This window comes from Dipodomys merriami, unplaced genomic scaffold, assembly GCF_024711535.1.
Source record: "Dipodomys merriami isolate MVZ:Mamm:240054 unplaced genomic scaffold, mDipMer1.0.p SCAF_1, whole genome shotgun sequence".
NCBI classification, from domain to species: Eukaryota; Metazoa; Chordata; class Mammalia; order Rodentia; family Heteromyidae; genus Dipodomys; species Dipodomys merriami.
Window position 1 is genome coordinate 29,889,866 of NW_027202270.1, and position 24,406 is coordinate 29,914,271.

At 35.6% G+C, this 24,406-nt stretch overlaps 1 protein-coding gene across 9 annotated transcripts in view; it reads right to left on the reverse strand.

Annotated features, from left to right (window-relative positions):
* Nbeal1 (neurobeachin like 1) overlaps nt 1-24,406 on the reverse strand; it is a 179,231-nt gene that overhangs the window by 97,491 nt on the left and 57,334 nt on the right. For 7 of the 9 annotated variants that reach the window (XM_070019152.1, XM_070019144.1, XM_070019125.1 and 4 more), the window contains 8 exons: nt 23,016-23,122; nt 16,950-17,036; nt 14,309-14,392; nt 6,716-6,814; nt 6,044-6,624; nt 4,506-4,638; nt 3,035-3,154; nt 1,584-1,887 (listed from right to left, as the gene is read on the reverse strand). In XM_070019152.1, coding sequence (XP_069875253.1) covers nt 1,584-1,887; nt 3,035-3,154; nt 4,506-4,638; nt 6,044-6,624; nt 6,716-6,814; nt 14,309-14,392; nt 16,950-17,036; nt 23,016-23,122 — 1,515 coding nt within the window. The remainder of the gene's footprint in view (nt 1-1,583; nt 1,888-3,034; nt 3,155-4,505; nt 4,639-6,043; nt 6,625-6,715; nt 6,815-14,308; nt 14,393-16,949; nt 17,037-23,015; nt 23,123-24,406) is intronic. The other 2 variants (XM_070019171.1, XM_070019162.1) reach the window with 1 other exon arrangement.

Genomic DNA, 24,406 nt, shown 5'->3' on the forward strand with positions numbered 1-24,406 from the left:
CACATCTCTGCTATTGATTAGCATTAATATATATCCGTTTTAGAAACTGATTATGCAAAATGTATTCAGTCCAGTTTATTATATTTAAAAATTCAAATTCATGCCAATATTACAATTTTTGTACAATTAATATATGGATAATAAAATGTAAACCTGAGCAAATGTATTAAAAATGTTTAAGATCACTAAAATGGGAGACTAAATAATAATTATACAAGAATATAATGTAAAACTACAGTCTTATAATTACACTAAATGATTTGTTACTAACCTGAATTTGTTTCCATTATAGAACATCCTAAAATAACTTTATAAGTTTCAAAAAATTATAAGATTATTAAACTTTGAGAATCTGGATAGATCCATTCATCTTAGAATGCCATACAATTGCCGGGCGCTGGTGGCTCATGCCTGTAATCCTAGCTACTCAGGAGGCTGAGATCTGAGGATCACAGTTCAAAGCAAGCCCCAGCATGAAAGTCCATGAAACTTTTCTCTCCAAAAAACAACTCAGAAAACCAGAAGTGGCGCTGTAGCTCAACTGGTAGAGCACTAGCCTTGAGCTGAAGAGCTGAGGGACAGCTCTCAGGCCCAGAGTTCAAGCCCCATGATCAACAACAACAACAAAAAGAATGCCATACAATCTAAGAGTTATTTTCAGAAAAAAATGAGCCATTATGTACAGTTAATATATATGATACTTAAAAGTGTACATTTGGAATATCTTGATAAAATATAGATAGAATTTTTGTATCCAACAGTAATTGTAACTGCTTAAAACAATACCAAAAAGAAAAAACTAAAATGAAATGTTTATAATCTTATCGAACATCTTCCAACTACTTATCACGTTCATGAATTTTTCAGGTATATTAATGTATCAATCATAGAAATAGTAAGTTTTGAAATTATGTTTGATGGAGAAAACCAAGTATTTTGTTTCACCAATTCATTAAAATTGTCAAAAATACTGGCAGCTTTACAAACAGAACTTTTAGCTCCTAAAATATACATGTTAAAGTCATAATCTCCAGTGTGATGCTATGTGGAAGAAGGGCCTATAATGTGATTAGAAAAAAAAAAGTTAAAGGAGGCAAAGGGGTAAAGCTGTAATCTGATAGGTCCCTTATAATACAAGGAGGAATCACAGTCCTTTTCTCTGCCCACATGCTCACAGAGGAAAGACCACATGAGAATAACCAGAAAGTAGGTGACCACCTGTATCCAGGAAGGAAGCCTTTCTAGAAAACAAGCTCTATAACACTATACCTGACTTTTAGCCTCTAGAACCAATAGAAAATAAACTTCTCTTGTTAAAGCCATCTAATCTGTGGTATTTTGTTATAGAAACCCCAGGAAGTACTCTGGATGACACCTAAAAATTTTCATAACAGCTTATTTTATGTATGCCTAATAAAAAGAGGATTATATGAAGTAGGCATTTTCTCTTTTGAGTTTGTTAAAAAAATACTCTTTAGATCAAATATAATTTTCTCTTTTCAAATGTTGCTACAATATACTCAGACACTAGAAAAATTTATATTACTTTATTTTATAACTCTAGTAAACTAGGACATGCTTACCTGCTAAATATAATGCCTTCACATGAGGAGGCTGTAGTGCTTCATAGAAGATGATAACAGAACCTAGCTGGCCCTCCAGGGATGTGGGACATCCCCATTCACTATCTTGGGTTCCAGCTGATATTAATTTGGTAACAGATTTTGATTTTTCAATTGTACCTCCCCAGGAGGCTGATGACAAAATTCCACCAAATGATGTCCGATGAGGGGTGATGGGTGAAGAAAATGGTGGATCTGGGATTTGGGATGGTGGAGGAGTGGTGGTTCTTTGCCCAGCTGAACCAATACAACAGGAAATAAAAGGCTAAGAATTAAGAAAAAAAAATTACACAAGTTTACTTAAACAGTATGGGCCTAAGGAAGTAGTTTAGTGTGTAAGCATCCATCAACACAAAAATAAATTGAAAATAAAAATATAGTGAAGCACTACAAAATTAAGCAAATTAATTTGACAAGAAGTGGAAACAGTTTTACATTTACTGAACCATTAGCTCAATGCATATATACATACAAAAGAAATCACTATCAAAGTTAACTGTGGCTATTGGGGATATATTATTTCTGACTTAATTGTGAAAATTTTGAATTCTTTAATGTGTTTAATAGAAAAGTCTTTAAGGGGTTGGGAAGGTGGCTCAGTCGTAGAATGCTTGCCTCACATGCATGAGGCCCTGGGCTCAATTCCTCAGCACCACATAAACAGAAAAGGCCAGAAGTGGCACTGTGACTCAAGTGCTAGAGCACTAGCCTTGAGCTGAGGAGCTCAGGGACAGTGCCCAGGCCTAATTCTCAAGCCCCATGACTAAAAAAAAAATGAAACAAACAAACAAAAAATGCTTTAAAACTTTATTTAAAATAGAGGTAACTGGTTTTCCCTATAAAAGTTATAAACAGAAAATTACACATGAATATAATGGCAACTACAGATTATTCTGAAATGGTTATCAAGATGAGAAACAGCAAAGAACTACTCAAATACTTGAGACCTCAGAAATTACCTACTGTATTCCAATACTCTCACAAAACACTTTATTAAATGAACCAAAAAATTTGCTGTGTTTTTCAGTGTCCACTGAGAACTTCCTAATAAATAAATTCTTATGCCTAACTACATGTGAAAGTTTTAAAAGCTTTTTCCTTATCATTTCAAGTTTAATGGTGGTGGAAAACAGTTCATAACATTCACTTAAGTACTTCATATACTTGGAGATTATTATTTAAAAGTTTGGTCTGCTCCCTTCATTTTTTTGGCTTTTTCTAACCTTCCTAACATTTATTTCTCAAATTGCTTTTGTTTTTTGAAATGTCGAGTGACATCATAATGTTAATCAACTGTGCCTTAGTATATAGAACATATTTGTAAAAATTTGGGGATACATTTAGGAGAAAATTAAACTTTTCAAGAGTCCTCAATCAGTTAGATCTATAAAGAATAGGTATAATATACTTACTTCATTCATGGCAGGAAATCTGAGAGGGGCAGAGACCTTCTGTTGTCCATTGTCATATATATAGACAAGACTCTGACCAAAGGGCCTTTTTCCCGGCATGTGAACAATTGTTATATTGTGCTGGTAAATAAAACATAAATTGAAAGGCAATATAACATTGTGTCCTTGGAATGACAATGTTTTCAGAGGGTTATTCTATCACTTGTTCATGTAAAAAGAACATTAAAATGTTTTAAAGGATGTTCTTTTTTGTTTTTAATATATATATATAATGTATATAATATATATATATATATAAAATGTATAGAGAGGGGTTACAGTTACATGAGTAAGGTGATGAGTACATTCCTATCAAGCATTGTTACCCCCTCCTTTGTTTTTCCCCTATCATCCCTTCTCTCCCCACCTCCCCAACTCCTCCAGGCCCCCAAAGTTGTAAAGTTTGTTTTCAACATAGTGTCTTGTACATCTCATTGTTACAATGGGTCAACCTGTATCCTTATTTCAGCATGAAATGATGTTCTTAACAAGCAATGGTTTTTAACAATTTAACAATTAATTTAACAAAGACCTGTAAACCTTTTCTAGAAAACTCAAATTACAGTGTCTTTTCTGTACTTTCCAAAGATCAATTTTTAAGAATTTTTTTTAATTTTTAGAAAGGCAATAGAAGTGCATCCTTTTTCACACTTCATTTTTTTTGTTTTGTTTTGGGGTTTTTTTGTTGTTTTTTTTTTTGGGGGGGTCCGGTCTGGGGCCTGAATTCTGGGCTTGGGCGCTGTCCCTCAGCTCTTCAGCTCAAGGCTAGAGCTCTACCACTTGAGCCACAGTGCCACTTCCGGCTTTTTTTTGCTTATGTGGTGTTGAGGAATCGAACCCAGGGCCTCATGCATGCAAGGCAAGCGCTCTACCACTGAGCCACCTTCCCAGCCCTCACACTTCATTTTGAATAGAAATTCTAGAAACCATTAAAGAAATCCTAACACTTCATTTTCAAATGTAGAAAAATGATTACTGTGGAATTGATAGCAATGGTAAATATCAACTCCCTTACAGATGAATTTTATATTTATAAAACTTTAAGGTGAAAACTTAATCTTAAAAAAGAACAAAGAGAAGGAATTAAAAAGTTGGCACATTCTAGCTTCTCAGGAGATGGAGATCAGGAGGACTGTGCTTTGAGGAAAGCCCAGGCAAAAAGATAGTGAAACCCTCCTTTCCACAAATAATATGGGTATGGAAGCACACACCTGTGATACCAGGTATGGGAAGGCACCAAGCAAAAAATACAAGAAAAGTAAGTAAAGGAAAAACGTCGATGGGCTCAAGTGGTAGAGTACCTGCCTAGCACAGGTACAAGACCTTAAGTTCAAAAACCCACAACCCTGGCCCACCAACACATACAACCCTGATAAACATTTAATGATTAAGGAAAGAACCAAGATGTTAAATGTGATACCCTAAGCCTTACCCAGAGAGAATCACAGAAACTGTGGTCAGGAAGGAGAACTGTTGCATATTCTCTTTTTGTGCACACCGCCACAACTAACATACCTGAATGGGTAATAAAAGCTTCAAAACCCATGCCACTTCCTGTAAAAAAGCTAAGAAAAATACCTATTATCAAAACCTTTGAAAACAGTTAATCATTTTCATTATCATTAAAGCACATAAGACTATAATGACCAGGTGCTGGAGAGTCACACCTATAATCATAGCTACTGAAGAGGCTATTATTTGAGGATTACAGTTCAAAGCTAACTCAGGCAGAAAAGACTGTGATACTGTTATCTTCAACCAATCAGCAAAAAGCCAGAAGTGAAGCTGTGACTCAAGCAGTGGAGTGATAGCCTTGAGCAAAAAAGCTAGGGGACAGTGCTCAGGCATGATGTTGCAAACCTACAGTAAACATTATGCCAGAGGCTTAATTTGAAGGATGGGGTCCATAGACCATTCTAAGGCAAAAATACAAAATGCTATCTGAAAAATAATCTAAAGCAGAAAAGATTGGACATGTGGTTCAAGTGGCAGAGCACTTCCCTAGCAAGCACAAGGACCTGAGTTAAAACCCTTGTAACACACACACACATAGAGGACACACACAAATCACAACCTATATTAAAAGAAAAATTATTAGTTACTTAAGTCTGAATCTACATATATATAAGTTTTTTGGTCATTAAAAAAAAAAAACTATATAGTAGCTAGGTGCTGGTGGCTCATGTCTGGAAATCCTAGCTACTAAGGAGGCTGAGATCCGAAAACTGTAGTTCAAAGCCAGCCTGGGCAGGAAAGTTTGTGAGATTCCTATCTCCAATTAACAACAAAAAGCTGAAAGTGGAGCTGTGGCTCAAGTGGTAGAGTGCTAGCCTTGAGCAGAGAAGGTTAGGGACAGCACCCAGATCCTGAATTCAAGTCCCACAACTGACAAAAAAAAAAGCATATAGTAGCATCTTTAATGTAACAGAGGGACAATCATTGAAGATTATTATTTCTTTCTTTCCTATTTTTACAGTAGTTTTTTTTTCCTTTTGCCAATCCTAGGACTTGAACTGGGGACCAGGCACTGTCCCTGAGCTTTTGTGTTCAAGGCAAGCATTCCACCATTTGAGCCACAGTTCTATTTTTGGCTTTTTGGTGGTTCATGGTTAATCAGAGTTAAGAGTCTCATAAACTTTCCTGTCTGGGCTAGCTTTGAACTGCAATCCTCAGATCTCAACCTCCTAGTTAGCTAGGATTACAAGTGTGAGCCAACAGTGCCAGGCTTCATTTTCACTACTTTTAAGAAGGAACCTTATTTCTAAACTAGCCAGAGAATTTAACAGAAAAATATCTGATGTATAACTAATATAAAAGCAGTTTTAGCAACTTACAAAGTATATGATCAATTTTAAAAGCCTTGAGAAAAACTATCACAAATTTAAAAATTAGAGATATTTTCCTTTTTAGGAATGATAGCAAATAGTGTTTTAACAATTTAGGATAGTATCCCACAGTTTGAACCATTACCTGTATAACTGCTTTCTTTTTCCTCCTTTGTTAGCAATGCCAAGAGTCAACTGATCCTGATCTAAACAAAACCAAGCACTGAAAGAAAATGCAGACCCTGGCCATTTCTGTATGGGAGGAACAGAAATTCCTGCCATACTATGTGATAAATTAAAATACTGAAGGGCACTTTCTAGACTTTGTTTTCGGGCCATTGTCAGGATTGCTCGAGTCACAGGAATGGTGTATGAGTGTATACATGCAGATTCATCCACTCTCAGCAATCTTAGGAGTCGACGGACTTCTTCTAAGCTCACTGACTGACTCCCCAGGGAACCATGGATTGCAATCAAGTTCTCAGCACACAGTCGATGGAGGGAAGAATGGGATTCAAGGGTTTCAATTATTCTAATTCCCATGTTTGCATTGACACAAGTAGTTCGACTTTGCCTATTAATACAACAAATTCTTTTCAGCCAATCAGAAATGAAGATTTGCAGGTCATAGGATTCTAGCTCTGGAAGCCACTGGATAAGAAGCAAGAGAGGATGGACATTACTAATGCCCAAAATCCCAACTGATGTGTGATCACCCTCTACAGCCTGAAAAGCAACATAAAAGATGAAAGATTAGTTACTACTTTTGAAATGAAAAACTAAAATTTCTTCATTTTAATATAAGTTTAAAACTCACCATATTCATAAGTTCTTTAAGCAGTTCCAGTGATGGCTGACCCAAAGATTTTAGAACTTCAAACATATGTAAATAACCGATTCTTTCTTTGAATACTTCCTAGAGTGGAAAACAATGCATCAAATCATATTTATAAGAACTAAATTTATAATAATATTTAAAATATTGAATACATATTAGCTACTTAAGCAAAATAATGAGTCAAGTCTTGTTTTTTTTTTTTTGGTCGGCCGTGGGGCTTGAACTCTGGGCCTGGGCGCTGTCCCTCAGCTCTTCGCTCTACCACTTGAGCTACAGCGCCACTTCCGGTTTTCCTGGTGGTTATTGGAGATAGGAGTCTCATGGGCTCTCCTGCCCGGGCTGGCTTTGAACCTTGATCCTCAGATCTCAGCCTCCTGAGTAGCTAGGATTACAGGCGTGAGCCACCAGCGCCCGGCAAGTCTTGTTTTCTTAAATCACATATTCATTTACTATTGAAGACAGATTCTTTCTATGTAGGTTCAGGTTATCCTGGACCTTAAAATGTTCCTGCCTCAGCTTCCTGACTAGCTATGATTACAGGCATGTACAACTGAATTTGGCATGCTTCATCTTAAAACAGATTCTTTATATCTTTTAATAATGGTTATAACAATCTACAAAAATGAAAAACAAGCCAGATGCCCATGGCTCGTGCTTGTAATCCTAACTACTCAGGATGCTGAAATTTGAGGATTTCGGTTCAAAGAAAGTCTGTGAAACTCTTATCTTCAATTAACCACCCCAAAGCTGGAAATGGTGCTATGCCTCAAAGTAGTAAAGCACTAGCCTTGAGCACAAAAAACTCAGGGGTAGGGCCTAATCCCTGAATTCAAGCCCCGGGACTGGCACCAAAAGAAATAGAAAAACAAAAACAAAGACAAATGAAATTATTAATAATTCTGTTTAAATACTTTATTATTTACAGATAAATGTATATGGTACTTCTTTTACTTTCTTAACTTGATTGGTAATAAATATTAAGTAAAATTAAAACAAAAGTTGGAAAAGAATGACATTTTGGAGGTAAGAGGAGTGAGATAGGTCCATCTAGTAGAATGAGGGTTTCATGCCTACAGTGCTAGCATTGTGGTGGTAAAGGTAGACGGAACAATACTTTGAAGGTAGCTGGGGCTCCTATAATAATACCAAAAAAAAAAAAAAAAAGTGAAGATGTAGTTCAATCCCAGAGTTTGCCTAGCACATGTAAGGCCCTAGTTAGTTTCTGAGCACCATTAAAAAAAACATTGGCAATTTTAAGTAGTAACCGCAAAACAAATTGAGTGTGAATAGTTTTCTCTCTACTCTTCATATCTAAATTAACTGGAGCATTAAGCTCATTTTAGGAAGTTCTAAGTCACATATAATATTGAATAAGTTATATTCCCAAAGCCATAACAAAAATGTAAACAAATTTATATATAATTATGATTGTTATGTTGGTGTTTGGTTTCAGTTGTTTATACATTCTAGATATTAATCTTTTCTCACATGAACAGCTGGCAAGTATTTCCCATTCTACAGACTTTCTTCATTCTAGTAGTTGTTCCTTTCAAGAACAGAAGCTTTTTAATTTATGAAATAATATGTCAATTCCTTCTCATATTTCCTGGGCTAGTGGAGTACTATTCAGAAAGTCACTGTCAATGCCTATATCTTCAAGTGTTCTTCCTGGTTTCCTACAGGCTCTCCAAAGCTTTAAGGTCTTTCATTCACTTTGAATTAATGTATGTATAGGGTGAAATACAAGGATCTTCTACATAAACCTATCTTTCTCAGTATCATATGTTAAAGAAGCTATCTTTTCTTTAGCATATATTTTTGTCATGTTAGTCAAAAATCAAATGACCGAAGCCGTGCATTTTATTTCTGGTTCTTGTTTTTTGCTCCATTCCATTCTTTTACTGGTCAGTTTTTATGCTAAGATGAAGCTGTTTTATTACTATAGCTCTGTAGTATAATTTGAAGTCAAGTTATATGATACCATCAACATTGCTTATTTCATTCAGGATTCTTTTGGCTATGTATAGTATTTCAATAGTTGCATATAAATGATAGGAACTGGTTTTTCTATTTCTATGAAGAATGACTTTGAAATTTTGACTGACATTGTACAGAAGCTGCAGAGCCATAAACATGAACATGCGAGCTTTATTTATTTTTTGGCCCATGGTAGGGCTTGAACTCTAGGCCTGGGCACTATCCCTGCGCTTTTGTGCTTAAGACTAGTGCTCTACCACTTCAAGGCACATCTCTACTTGCTGCTTTCTAGTGGTTCATTGCAGATAAAGAGTCTCTTTGACTTTCATGCCCAGTCTGGCTTTGAACTGTGATTGCCTGAACTCAGCCTCCTGAGTCACCCGGCTCACATGAGAGCTTTAATTATATTGAGGTACAGTCTCTTCATTCCTCTAGTCTTTAGGTCTTGTGAGGTGAAGAGTTTGTTGTTAGGTTTTTTTTTTTTTGGGGGGGGGGGTTTGGTGGTGGTGGTAGTGATACTGTAGTTTGAACTGGGTTTCATGTTGGCTAGGCAGGCACTCTACCACTAAGCCACACCTCTAGCCCTGATTTTGTTAATGTCTTGCTTCCTGCTCAGGAAAAGTGCATGATCTGAAATCTGCTTTCTTTTAGGCTTCATTTTTTTTTGTACTGGGGATCAAACCCAGGATGCTGCACTTGCAAGGCAAGTACTTTGTCACTGACATACATCTCAGGCCCATAGGCTTCATTCCTTGCTGGGATCACAGGCATAAATTACTGCATCTAGATTCCATCTGTAGAGATGCAGTCTCATGAATTTTTCTGTTGGCATGAGACCTTGATGCTCCTGATTTCAGCCTCCCACATAGCTTGGGATGACAGGTATATACCACTGTACTACAAAGAGGTACCAGAATTTTTCTGTCTGAGCTGACCTTAAACCACAAGCCTCTCATTTGAAGCCTGCCAAATAATTAGGATTTCAAGGATAAGCCACTGGCACCTGGCTTATAAAGGGATTTTAATTTTTTTCAAAGGCTTTTTCTGCAGCTATTTTTCTTTCCTTTATTGTTTATGTGTTATACTAAATTTATTGATTTGTGTATACTCAATTATCCTCATATCCCTGGGATGAAGTCAATTTAATCATGGTACATGATCTTTTCAGTATATTGCTGAATTTAGTTTGTAAGGATTTTGTTTTGTTTTGTTTTTTATTTTTTCTATTGTGAAAATATTGTACAGAGGGGTTACAATTACATGGGCAAGTTTGTAAGGATTTCATTAAGTATTTTTTTTTTTTTTTTTTTTTTTTGGTCGGTCATGGGCCTTGAACTCTGGGCCTGAGCGCTGTCCCTCAGCTCTTCAGCTCAAGGCGAGCGCTCAACCACTTGAGCTACAGCGCCACTTCCGGTTTTCTGGTGGTTTATTGGAGATAAGAGTCTCACGGTCTCTCCTGCCCGGGCTGGCTTTGAACCGCGATCCTCAGATCTCAGCCTCCTGAGTAGCTAGGATTACAGGCGTGAGCCACCAGCGCCCGGCTTCATTAAGTATTTTTATGCCTATGTTTATCAGGAAAATTTGTCAACAGGTTACTTTAGTATTTTAGTTTGATAGCATTCCTTCCCTTTATAATTTATAAAATAGTTTGAGGAGCACTGATGTTCTTTCAAAGTCTAGAAAAATTCAGGAGTTGGGCTGGGAAGGTGGCTCAGTGGTAGAGTGCTTGCTGTGTATGCATGTGGGCCTTGGGTTCGATTCCTCAGTACCATATACTCAGAAAAAGTTGGAAGTGGCGCTGTGGCTCTAGTGGTAGAGCGCTAGCCTTGAGCTGAAGAGCTGAGGATAGTGCCCAGGCCGAGAGTTCAGGCCCCATGACCAAAAAAAAAAAAAGAAAGAAAAGAAAAAGAAAAATTCAACAGTGATATATCAGATTCTGGATTTTCTTTCTGTGGAGATTGTGTGTGTGTGCATGTATATTGAGTGTGTGCATGCATGTGTGTGTGTGTGCCAGTAGTATGGATTGAATTTAGGGCCTAAGTGGTGTGCCACAGCTTTTCACACAAGAGTAGTGTTAAACACTGAATCACAGTTCCAGTTATGGCTTTTTGCTGGTTAATCAGAAATAAGAGTGTCATGCAAGTTCCTGCCTGGGCTGGCTTTGAATATTATCCTCAAATCACAGCTCCCTGAGTAGCTAGGATTATAGGCATGAGCCATCAGCACCTGGCTAGGAGATTCCTTTTTTTTTTTTTCTTTTTTTGTTTTGGTCAGTCGTGGGACTTAAACTAGGGGCTTGGGCGCTGTCCCTGAGCTCTTCAGCTCAAGGCTAGCGCTCTACCACTTGAGCCACAGTACCACTTCCGGTTTTCTGAGTGGTTTATTAGAGATAAGAGTCTCATGGTCTTTCTGGGCTGGCTTTGAACCGTGATCCTTAGATCTCCTGAGATGGTGGCATGAGCCACCGGGCTGGCTGGAGATTCCTTATTTTTTCTTTTTTTTTGGGGGGGGTCTGGTCATGGGGCCTGAACTCTGGGCCTGGGCGCTGTCCCTCAGCTTTTCAGCTCAAGGCTAGTGCTGTACCACTTGAGCCACAGCACCATTCCAGCTTTTTTCTTTTTGCTTACGTGGTGCTGAGGAATCGAACCCAGGGCCTCACGCATGCAAGACAAGCGCTCTACCACTAAGTCACCTTCCCAGCCCTTATTACTACTAAAATTACACTGATAGTTATAATAAGTCTAAGTTGTTTATATTCTCTGAGTTTAACATTAGTATTTCATGTGCATCTAGAAATGTTTCAAATTCTAAATATTAAAGTCTATTGAAATATATATCGCATAGCAATGGTGGTACTGCCGGTGGCAGCAGCACTGATGCAACGAGTCTCATTCCATTTCTTTATGATCTTTACTTATGATCATTACTTATGTCTACTGCTCATGGGTTTGGTGGGTACTTATTTTACTAAGAGTTTGAGGTGCAAGATTAGGTTATTTACTTCAGCTCTAATTTGTGTGTGTGTACACACACACACATACAGACCCTGGGCTTAAATTTAGGGCCTGAGCACCGTCCTCAAGATTTTGTGCTCAAGACTAGCATTCTGTCACTTGAGCCACAGCTCCCATTCCAGCTTTTTGGTGTTTAATTGGAGATAAGAGCCTCATGGACTTTCCTGCCTTGGCGGGCTTTGAACTGAGATCTTCTGAACCGTGATCCTCAGATCAGCCTCCTGAGTATTAGGAGAACAGGTGTGAGCCACTGACATCTGTAATCCAGATATAACTTTATTTAGCACCTATATAGCACAAACTTTATTCCAGCACTGCCTATGCTATGTCCAAACAGTCCTGATACATCAGGTTTTGATTTTTGTCTCGGTCTAGTAATTATTTCATTTTTCCATATCTTCATTAACTTTAGCTGATCATTAAAAAGTGAATTGTTCAGATTCCACATGTTTGTATATTTTCTACAGTTTCTCTTAGCGTTGACTTTAATCTATGTGGTCAAATATAGGAAGTAGCATAAATTTTCTTGTCTTTGGACTTCCTATGTATCTTAAAATGTGATCTATTTAAGAGAAAGAACCATGGATGGGCTCCTGAGAATATGTATTCTGAGGCTGTTCAGTGGAATATCTGTAGCTCTCTATTATGTCCATTTTACTCATGTTGTTTAATTTGAAGTTCAGTTGGGGGGGGGGGGTTTGAATGGCCTCAATCTACAATTTTTGTATTGGGATTGATCTGTGCTTTCATGTCCAGTATAATTTGTTTTATGAACTTGCATTTACTGACATTCTCTGTGTACATATTTACAGTTATTCTAGATCCCTGATGGATTTTTCCTTTTATCAGTACAAAGAGACCTTTATTTTGGGTTTGGGGTCGACTTTGTCATTTATGAGGAACACTAGTCCTGTTTGCTTTGGGACTCATTTGATTAGCATCTTTTCCCATTCTTTTACCTAAGGCTATTTTTCTTTGCAGTGAATTATGTTTGTTATAGGAAATAAGTGGTTGGATCTTGAATCTTAAACTAATTTGCTAGTTTATGCCTTATGTTTAGAGAAATGAGACCACTGAGAATCAGTTATTATTAAAACTTATTTAGCAATCACTAAATGTAATGTTGATACTTTCTAATCCTCATATACTTGTCTAGTTAACTGATAAGGTTTATTCCTTTCAGTATTTTCATCATTCTGGTTATTTTCCTCTTTTTGTATGTACAAATTCCTGTAAGCATTTTCTTAGTGATTATGAAGTATTTAGGCTTTGTTTCTTTGAATGATTTTTATTTTTCCTTCAATTGTGAATGACAGATTTACTAGTTACAATTATGTAAGTTGACAGTTTTTTTTCTTGCAGGACTTTAAATGCATTATTCCCTGTCCTCCTGGCTTTAAGACTATTGAGAATTCTTATATTGTTTTACTAGGTTTGCTTTTATAGGTGACTTGTCATTTTTCTTTCATAACTTTAAATATTCTTTTTTTGTTGTATATACTTAATATTTTAATTATAATAATTAATATGAAGAGGTTCCTTTCTGGTCTTTTCTGGTGTTCTAAAATCTTCCTCTACCTAGATGACAACTTCTTCCCCAAGATATGGATAATATGATGCTATTAATTTATTGAATATTTTTCTCTATGACTTTAGCTTATATCTCTTCTCTTCTTCTACTTCAATGAAGCATAGGTTTGGTCATTTTGTTGTGCCTCCAAAGTCTTGGGTGTTCTGTCTATACTTTTTCTTTTCCTTTACAACTATCTCAATATTCTAATTTGCCTACTTTGTGTTCAAGACCTGATATTCTATCTTCTACCTGATTGACGCTATTCATCAGGCTTTCAAATGAATTTTTACTTGACTTCTTGAATTTTCCACTTTCAGAATATCAATTCGATTTTTTTAGTATTTTTAAATCTTTATTGATTCCTCCTTTATATTCTATGTTTCTTCCTTATTTTATTTAGCTATTTATTTGCATTCTCTTTAATTCATTGATGCATTATACCATCTTCAATTTTGATTATTCTTTTTTGGGGAAGAGGGACAGTCGGTTGTGGGGCCTGAACTATGGGCCTGGGTGCTCTCCCTCAGCTCTTCAGCTCAAGGCTAGAACTCTACCACTTGAGCCACAGCGCCACTTCCGGCTTTTTTTGCTTATGTAGTGCTGAGGAATCAAACACAGGGCCTCATGCATACAAGGCAAGCACTTTACCACTAAGCCACCTTCCCAGTCCCAATAATTTTGATTATTCTTATCATTTCTTTGAGATTTCATTCATTTAGCTATCATTGAGTCCATCATAGTACATTTGTTGGGGTCATATAACCTTGTTTTATATATTTTGTGTTTCTCTATATTGGGATTTATGCTTCTGGGCCAAGTCATTGGCTGGAGATTTTAATCAACTGTATTCTTTCATCTGAAGTATTCTCTTATACTAAGAAGAGATAGTTTGTGAATTAGTTGACATCAGCTATTAAGCCATATGTGTCATATTCTTTCACATCATTTTGGAATTTATTAGTGAAAACTGGTATAATGAAGGCATTTTAAAGCTTGGGGATATTTTACCTTAGCAGCTGGAGATTTGTTCATTACTGCTGTCAGAGCCTGAATGGTTGATACTGCCAAGCAATCCAACTGGCCCTGAAACACCTACCAGATGAAAAAGAAGAAAAAAAGCAAGATATTAACCAATGTGTTAAATATGCTTTTCACTTAGAAAACCTTTGTTCTGAAAACCTGAAAAAAATAATTATTTCACATGCTTTACATTCCTCTTGTATAAAACAGATTTGTAAAACACTATAATCTGTAAGAAAATTTACGTATTTAACAAAAGACAACTCATGTCAAGAAGGATAAGGCAACGTTCACTCATTACATTAAATGTTCTAAGAAAGAAAAAGCAAGCTCAACACATGCTTTTATAAACTAATGGACAATCTCAAGAGGAAGGAAGAGGTCTAGAATTAGAAATTCCATAATGCTTTATTTTCCCTTCTTTGATATACTTGAAATTTCTAGACTTAAACTCTACCAGCATGTGCAATGAGATAGCTAAAATAATCTTGCTCACATAGATTACAAACTCTGTATTAAAACTGAAATGAGGCCAGGTGCTGGAGGCTCACGCCTATAATCCTAGGTACTCAGGAGGCTGGGATCTGAGGATCATGGCTCAAAGCCAGCCCAGGAACATCCATAAGGCTCCAATTAACCACTAGAAAACTGGAAGTGGCAGTGGCTCAAGTGGTAGAGCCCTCATCTTGAGCTGAAGAGCTCAGGGACAGCACCCAGGCCCAGAGTTCAAGCTCCACGACTGACAAAAAAAACAAAAAACAAAAAACTGAAATGCTATGTACAATTAATAATTAATAGTCATCCTTACATATAGTAAGGTATAGCTATTTTTACACAGGATGCAAATTTTGAGGCAGATAAAGGAAATGAATTATCTATATATGTTGTAGTATTTTGGAAGAAGGTGTACTTTAATGACATAAATTCAACTGAATAATTAAAATCTGGCTCCATATATCTATTATTGTTGAAGACCATGAACAAAATGTGTTAAGTTTCAGGGCAGTACATACACAGCATAATCTACAAACCAACATCAACAATAGTAAAAATAGAACATGACAATTACATTTAGTAAACTATTAAAGCATAAAGAGGACTAGCAAATTACAAAATAATATAAAACAAACAAACAAAAACAGAGCCTAGTTGTAGAATGCCTGGCCATTAAGTACAAGGTCAAGTTAAAACCCCAGTTCAAAAAAAAGTTTAAAAAAAAGTTATAAAACAAATAGTGGAAAAAGCTGCTTTAGGAAAAACAGTATTACCAGGTGAAGCCAGTCATTCCTCCAGTAGGATTTCTTTCTCTGTCTCACAGCAGAACAAATTTGAGTAGAAAGGAAAATAGATACTCTGCTGTTAAAAAACTTTATCATTTATCCAGAATTCTGGTGTTACTTAGTCTAAAATACTAGTGTTTTGTACTGCTTATTAAATATTATGTATAATAAATATTACATATGTAATAAACATAGTATTTTAAAACATTATGATATAAAATTTCATACAAATAAAATCTGTTTTCAATATTGTCTAAGAAAAAGCCCAAACGACTTATATTGATTATATCTGGCATTTGGAATTGTAATGTGAATTTCCATACGATTTTTGCAAGTATTTTAGTAACTCATGCAAGTAGGTCTTGAAACTAAAAACTTATAGAGAAATCTAAAACATTACTCTGTATATATATTTTACATCTAGAACAGAAGATAATAAATCATATTACAGCCTCTTTTTACAACTATTCTATAAGCCTTAAACCTGGACATTAAAATAATGTTAATAAAAGGCATATAAGTCTCAGAAACACTTTGGGAAGAAAAATGGGTAACTTTTATAGGTATTTTTTTAAAGAAAGAAATTGACCTAGGGCTGGGAAGGTGGCTCAGTGGTAGAGCCCTGGCCTTGCATGCATGAGGCCCTGGGTTCGATTCCTCAGCACCACATAAGCAAAAAGAAAAAAGCCGCAAATGGCTCTGTGGCTCAAGTAGTAGCACTACTAGCCTTGAGCTGAAGAGCTGAGGGACAACACCCAGACCCAGAGTTCAGGCCCCACAACCGGACCCAAAAAAAATAAAAGAAAGAAATTGACCTAATATACTGTGAGAAGCATCATAAATGATATATTTTGTCTTATTATATCCATAATTTAATATTCAATAAATTTAGCATCTTCATCCCTTCCTCCAAGAATCAGGTTGTCCATTGAATTATAATCACTTGTCAATAAGAAGCAGAAAATCAAGGTATTAAAAATGACCATACATATTCACAAATAAGATCCCAGTACACCACAGTGCTTAGAAAAGGCAGCCCCCAAACTATGATGTCATCACCAGGTGATCAGTATTGTTGATTCTGGGGCCCCATTCCTGTACTTTGTATCTTCTCAAATTGAAAAGAACATACATTCAGATAGAGTATTGATTGTTCATTTCACCCATTGAGTTTTTAACCTTTAAATGAAAGTAATTTTATGTTAATTTTAACTGTGAAAAGTAGTTCATGAATAGTAAGATTAGATAATGTTTATATATGTTAAGAAATGAGAAGAAAAGCACAGGAATAGTTATTCCCAATGACTGATTTTGGAGTTCAATTGAAACAAGATGCAGGCTTTGTATACCTGGTCCTCATTCATTTCTGTCAGTAATTTGTTGGCAAGATCTTTCTCGTTCTTGTCTGCCACCTTATTGTTAGCATTTAAAAGTAGCTGTTAAAAACAGAGACAAGAATAATGGAGACATTACATTAAATTGTTACCTATAAGCAGAATGGAGCCTAAGTGGATTCCCATGTCTTTTGAAAGCCAAGAATTTTCTTGTGAAATATATCACTTCCAGAGATTGTTGATTATTTGCACGTTGGATAACAAACTACTATGAGTTTATATACTATATGATTAATAATTATAGACATACTTTTCTTTTTACAGTTCACCTAAAGTTAGTAAAACAGCATTGATTAAGATTTGGTTAATAATCCTAACTTCTTATAGAAACAGCTGAAAATGCCTCGCAGAAAAGGAAAAGATATTATTCAGATAAAGATACTATTGTAAACAAAAGTAAGTTTGTGAAATGCTACTAAATTAACTAAAAAGGTTGTTTTTTTTTTCCCCCAGAAATACTTCTCAGAGTCTCGAATGGAATAAAGTGTAGCTTGATAAATGCTGCATCTCTATGTAGCATTTCTCAGATTTATCTGACTACACATCTTGTGAAAATATTGTCTAATAATATTCTCCAAAACTGCTAAGGGTTTAATTCTGTCCTCTTTTAAGTAAAAATAACAAAAATCGAGAATTTTAGTTTCAGTATGCAAAACTCAACATTCCAATGATTTGGCCTTTGCAACATGTTTTGATAAAGAAAAAGATCATTCAGAGCCCGGCATAGTGGTATATGCCTGTAATCCCAGCTACTCAGGAAGTAGAGGTAAGAGGATTGAAATCCAAGGCCAGTTTAGGCAAAAGCTTGGTAAGACTTTATCCTAAATATAAGCCAGGTTTGACAGTCACACCTTCATCTTAGCTATTAAGGAAGCAAAAATAGGAAGATCACATTTGGAAGTCAGCCAGGGTAAAAGTAGTGGGGGTGATGGGAAACAACTAAAGCAAAAGGATTGGGTGTGTAGCTCAAATGGCAGAGCATTTTGTTAAGTGCAAGACCCTGAATCAATCCTCATTACTGAAATAAAAAGGAAATTCAAATGGGAGTAAAAGGGATAGAAATAAGTTTTTATTTATAACACATGAAAAGCTTAATGCAACAATTAGAATCAGAGACCTGAGTTTGAATGTAGTTTTGTTGCTCCTTACCTGGCTGATTTAAAAGAAAACTAATTCCTCCAAGCTGGAGAAGAATAATTCTCATTAAATAGCTATGTAGATTATATGACATAATCTGTGCTAGTCTAGTCACATGGGACCTGGCATATACCAGAGATTTATATATGAATGCTTCTATTATTAGCAAAGATTTAAAGAAACAGAATTTCAGGAAGGGATGACGACTCAGGCTTATAATCCCAGCACTTGGGAGTCTGAGGCAGGAGGATCAGGAGCTTGAGACCAGCCTGCTCTACAATAAGAAAATCCTGTCTCAAAAATTATTATTATTATTAATAATAATTCCATATTATTGAGATGCAATAGAATAGAGATGCTTGGATGCTGCTGAAGAAAATAAATGAGTAGCCTTTTGATTAGGACACACTCAGTGGTAAAGCACTTGTCTAGAATGTGCAAGGCCCTGGGTTTGTTCTCAGTACTGAAAGAAAATAAAGCAGTCTCTCTAATAAACAATCCAGCAATCTAGCCATCTTATTTTATTTTATTTTTTTGGGGGGGTCCGGTCATGGGGCCTGAACTCTGGGCCTGGGAGCTGTCCCTCAGCTCTTCAGCTCAAGGCTAGCGCTCTACCACTTGAGCCACAGCGCCACTTCCGGCTTTTTTCTTTTTGCTTATGTGGTGCTGAGGAATCGAACCCAGGGCCTCAGGCATGCAAGGCAAGCGCTCTACCCCTGAGCCACCTTCCCAGCCCCTAGCCATCTTATTTTAATAGCATCCTAAATTCAATGTGATGGTTTTGAATCTCTTTTCATGACACTATTAAAGAAAGGCTTTTTTCTCTTTTAACTCATATATTTGCACAGTTTTTTAAAAATGATTCTGAGTTGATACAAATCATATCCTGGCAATATAATATTGTTATGTTTAACATTCATAAAACTACCATAAAAGTTAAATGTATAATTTCATGCTATCATATTTTAAGTAATATATATTACAGTATAACACATTTTACTCAGAAAATTTTACACAAATCCTTAGGAAATGATTGCATACTTTATTGGCCAGTGATCTTATGCAAAAATACACTGTAGAAAATACCTGCATACCAGTTAAGGTTTTCTGTCTGATTCATGAATTGCATACAACACTTAAAGTCAATAGTTCTAAAGGGTCTGAATGTTTTAACAGAAAAATTGCCTGCCAACAGAGCAGGGCCTTCTCTAAAATGGGTTTCTTTTCTAGCACTTGTTTAAAAAAATATAGTAAGTAACATCAGATAATTTTTAGAAAGCTTTGATGATTTTCCACAAATTTCTAGCTAAAAATGAAGAAAACCTTTGGCCTATAATATAATAGAAAGAGAAAATATATTTTGGCCCCATAATGACATTCTAGTTCATGACAGTCCACATATCTACTATTAGTGCTGGGTATGATAGCATAGACATATATCCCAGCTACTTAGGAGACAGAGAACATAAGGCCTGTGATTTAAGGAAAATCTAGGCAAAAAATTAACAAGACTTCTTTCTGCTTCTGTCTTAACCAACAAGCTAGATGTCATGGCCTGCAGCTTTAAAATTAATAAAGACACACTGTTTTACAACAATTAAAAATTATTTTATTTTTTGTGGGTTGTAGGGCTTGGACACAGGGCATAGGTGCTATACCTGAGCTCTTCTTGTTCAAGGCTAGCACTCTACCACTTTGAGCCACAGCTGCACATTCAGTTTTCTGGTGGTTAGAGGTAAGGGTCTCACAAACTTTCCTGCTCAGGCTGGCTTTGAATTGTGATCCTCAGATCTCAGCTTCCTAAGTAGCTAGGATTACAGGAGTAAGTCACTAGCATCTGGCCACAATCAAAATATTTTATAAAAATTTGTTATGCTTTTTTCATCATAGTAGGATTTTTAATCATAAATCATATTTAAAAGGGGGTAAACACATGTTGACTATACAGTGGAACTTAGAAGGTCTGATGTCTTTGAGAAAACTCATTAATATTTACATCATCAATATTTCCTTTACTATGTATGTTACTTTTTGTTATATTACTACAAGATAACCAATGCAGTGACACAAATACTCCTAACAATGCAAAGAAAGTCAAAGAGCTGATACTACAATCCTTATTTGGAAGAGTCTTCCAGAATCAACCCCCAGTGATTTTCTTTTTTACACTAGGAAGTCCCATGAAAGAATTATCTGAAACAATACAAATACAAAGAAGCAAGCTTCATGAATTTCATTTACAAAGCCTGACAGGAAGCTCTCTAAGTTCTGATAATATCATGAATACATGGATAGATGACATAATTCACAGAGATATAAGTCATGTATTTTAATACAGTGCTGTTAAAAGAATAAATTAGTTTGAAAAAAACACACTGGCAGTATGTATCAAGAACTTTAACTATGTTTTACGTATACACATTGGCAGTTAGCTGTTACTTTATTTTATCCTGTGCCCCCTAATTTTAAAAACAAGTTTATATTCTACTAAGAATAGAATTCTACTTATAGAACTTGAAAGAGTTAACGTGATACCAAAAAACTAAGTATATCCCAATAGGGAATTGTTAAGTAAACTTAATACATTATCACAGATTTGTCTATGCACTAAAATCATAGGACATGAAAATAAAATACCTTAACTTGTTATAAAAGTAGATAACAGGCTGCAAGATTTTTGGGACATGAGTCAGCTTGCAATCAATTCAAGAAAAAAGAAAAAAGTACATAACTATATGTATCAAAGACTTACACAACATTTTAATAATGCATAACAAAAGACTTTCTAACTCAATAATAATGAACTTGATAAAGGCTAGATACAATAGCTCCTACCTGTAATATTACGAAGAGGAGACAGACAGGATTGTGGCTCAAGGCCAGTCTGGGCAAAAAGTGAGACCCAATGCCACATCTCAATCAATAAGCTGGGGATGTCATTTGTACCTGTAGTCCCAGATATATGGGAGGCTAGGTGGCATCAGAAAAACAAGACACTACTTGAAAAATAACCAGAGCTAGCTCGGGTAGGAAAGTCCGTGAGATTCCAGAAAACTGGAAATAGTACTGTGGCTCAAGTGCTAGAGCACTTGCCTTGAGTTGTGGCTCAAGTGCTAGAGCACTTGCCTTGAGCTATAGAGCTCAAGGACAGTGTCCAGACCCAGAGTTCAAGCCCCACTACCAACAACCACCAAAATAAAGGTCATGTATGAGAATAAAAAAATAGCTAAGAATATTAATAGGAAATGTACAAAATCTAGCCAAAGAGTCAGATTTTTTGGAGTGGGACAGTGATGGGGAGAGAAAGTGCTAGGAAAGTGTTTTACTATTGAGATGCATTCTCAAACTTAAATAGGGTACTTTTTATTTAAAATTTTCAGAAAATACCTTGGGGTTTTCTATTTTATACTTCTACCTATTTGGAAATTAGCTTCGAAATAAAAACACCTGGATTTATGTAGAGTTTCTGCAGATGTTTTTAATATAACATAATTTTTTTAAAAAAATATTCTGGTTTGGAGCTTGCCTAGCATATACAACATTGGTCTTATTCCCAACATTTATTGACTAAATAAACCAACAGACAAGTAAGTAAATAAAGCCAAGCCTATAATAATCAAATACCCTCTAGTAACTTAATGCAGACATGATCTATAATTTGATCATAAAAGTCATTCATAATTAAAGCCATTCTAAATTTTCCAGTAATTTTTTAAAAACAGTTTCTCTTTTTCCACATTAGTGCAAGTCTTTTTTTTTTTTTTTTTTTTAAGGTAATAGAGTTTGAGCTATGAGCCCCACACTAGCTAGGCACTCTACCCCTTGAACACACCTCTAGTCCTTTCTGCTTTAGTAATTTTCTGGATAGGGTATTACATTGTTTTTCTTAATCAACCTGTAATAAAACAGAATTTCTTCCTTGCTGTGTACATTGAGCCCTCTACTCAGTATTTCTTTGTCATTTACCATAACCTGTTCTAGACATTTTTGGTTTCATTTGTTTTGTTCTTTTGCTTTGTTTTGGTTTTAATGTCAATAGCCTGAGAACAGTGTCTGGCATGTAGAAGATATATAATAAATACTTGTTAAACAAATCTGTTTACTTGACTAAAAAGCCGTTTCTATACAAAAAAAAATCATTCAGCTAATGATGTACAATTCAAGATAAATAATAGATTTGGAATAATCCACTAGAGTAAACAATATGCTTTACATAACATTCCCTACATTCACTGACATGCACATGTATAGGCTAGGTTGTCATGTTTCCAAGTTGGTAGAAGAGAATACTTCAAGAAACACAGGGAAAGCCGGGCGCTGGTGGCTCATGTCTGTAATCCTAGCTACTCAGAAGGCTGAGATGAGAATCAAGGTTCAAAGCCAGCCTGGGCAGGAAAGACCATGAGACTCCTATCTCCAATAAACCACCAGAAAACCGGAAGTGGCACTGTAGCTCAAGTGGTAGAGCACTTGCCTTGAGTTGAAGAGCTGAGGGACAGCGCCCAGACCCAGAGTTCAAGCCCAACAACCGACTAAAAAAAAAAAAAAAAAAAAACACAGGGAAAAAACTATATACTGCCTTAGTAGTAGCCTTTACACAAAACCTGGGCAAGAAATTAGAAGCAACTAAGACTTTAAAGTATCTCAATTATATTCCTGCAGGAAATGAAAAATAAAATATTCCACAAACTGAAATATTCATCAAAGAAACAAATTAGATTTTAATTTTATTACTGTAAATTATTTAGGCAATTATAAATGAGACAAATCTAGTTCCAACTAAGATAAAAATTGATTACATAATAAGGTAAAAAAACAACAAGAGTTTAGTAATAAATATGCTCAAATTTCATTCAGACAATACAGATAATAATAGGACAATACCTTGCAGTTCTGTAGCAGTCGTATGAGATGTTCAAAGCAATTACTGTTAAGAAAAATGGCCTGAAGAACAGGTCTATCTGTGCAATCTAACATGGCTGTGATGGTATCTAGAAAAATAAAAACAAAATAATCCATTTAAATTTGTTTTTTATTTGATAGAACAGATATAAATTATTTAGGAAGTAATATAGATCAGGAACAGAAAACCACATTGTAATTATTAGGTGATACAAATGGGAACATTTTCATACTTTGTAATATAAAATGCTCAAATTATGTATGTTTAAGGCTGGGAAGGTGGTTTCGTGGTAGAGTGCTTGCCTAGCATTCATGAAGCCCTGGGTTCAATTCCTCAGTACCACATAAGCAGAAAAAAGCTGGAAATGGTGCTGTGGCTCAAGTGGTAGAGTACTAGCCTTGAGCAAAAGAAGCTCAGGGATAGTACCCAGGCCCTGAGTTCAAGCCCCAGGACTGGCAAAAAAAATTATGTATGTTTAATATTTTAAATGTTTAAATATTTCATAGACTAACATGTAGTTCCCAGAGATTTATTAAGTTACTCTTCTATCGTAACACTCAGGTATAACCAACTGTTGTGTCCACAGTAACTAGTGATGTTTGTTTCATTTATACATTATAAAATTAACATACAGGCCTTGAAAATGATTATATCATTTTGCTCTCATTTACTACTAGTACATTGTTCATACTCAGAAATAAAAGGACATCTGGCATAGGCAATATGTCTATGTTTTAGTTTCTAAACAAAAAAACAAGTCCATGAAATACAGATTCAAACTTATTTATAAACTTTCAATTTATTATAAAATATGGCATGCTATAATGTAACAAAAGGTAAAAAAACTATATGAGACTATTTTCATTCTCCTATAGCAGCAAATGGATTATTTGACAAGATTTTGATGCCCAATTATTTCTAAATTTATAGGTATACATGTTAGCTAAGAACTTTTCTTTTTTGAAATGTTCTTTTTATTTACCTGAATTTCCTAGTTTCACTGCAATGACAATATTTTACTTGTGTAATAAATAAATACAAATATTATTTTAAAAAAACAGCTTGTTAGTAATCTAATGTGGTACTTCCAACAAAAAAAATCATATACTGCTGAGGTTTCTTGAAAAGCAGAGACGGTGTGTGTGTGTGTGTGTGTGTGTGTGTGTGTGTGTGTGTGTGTGTGTGTGTGTGTGTGTGTGTGTGTGTGTGTGTGTGTGTGTGTGTGTGTGTGTGTGTGTGTGTGTGTGTGTGTGTGTGTGTGTGTGTGTGTGTGTGTGTGTGTGTGTGTGTGTGTGTGTGTGTGTGTGTATGTGTGTGTGTGTGTGTGTGTGTGTGTGTGTGTACAAAGAAAGAGAGAAAGAGGGAGAGAAAG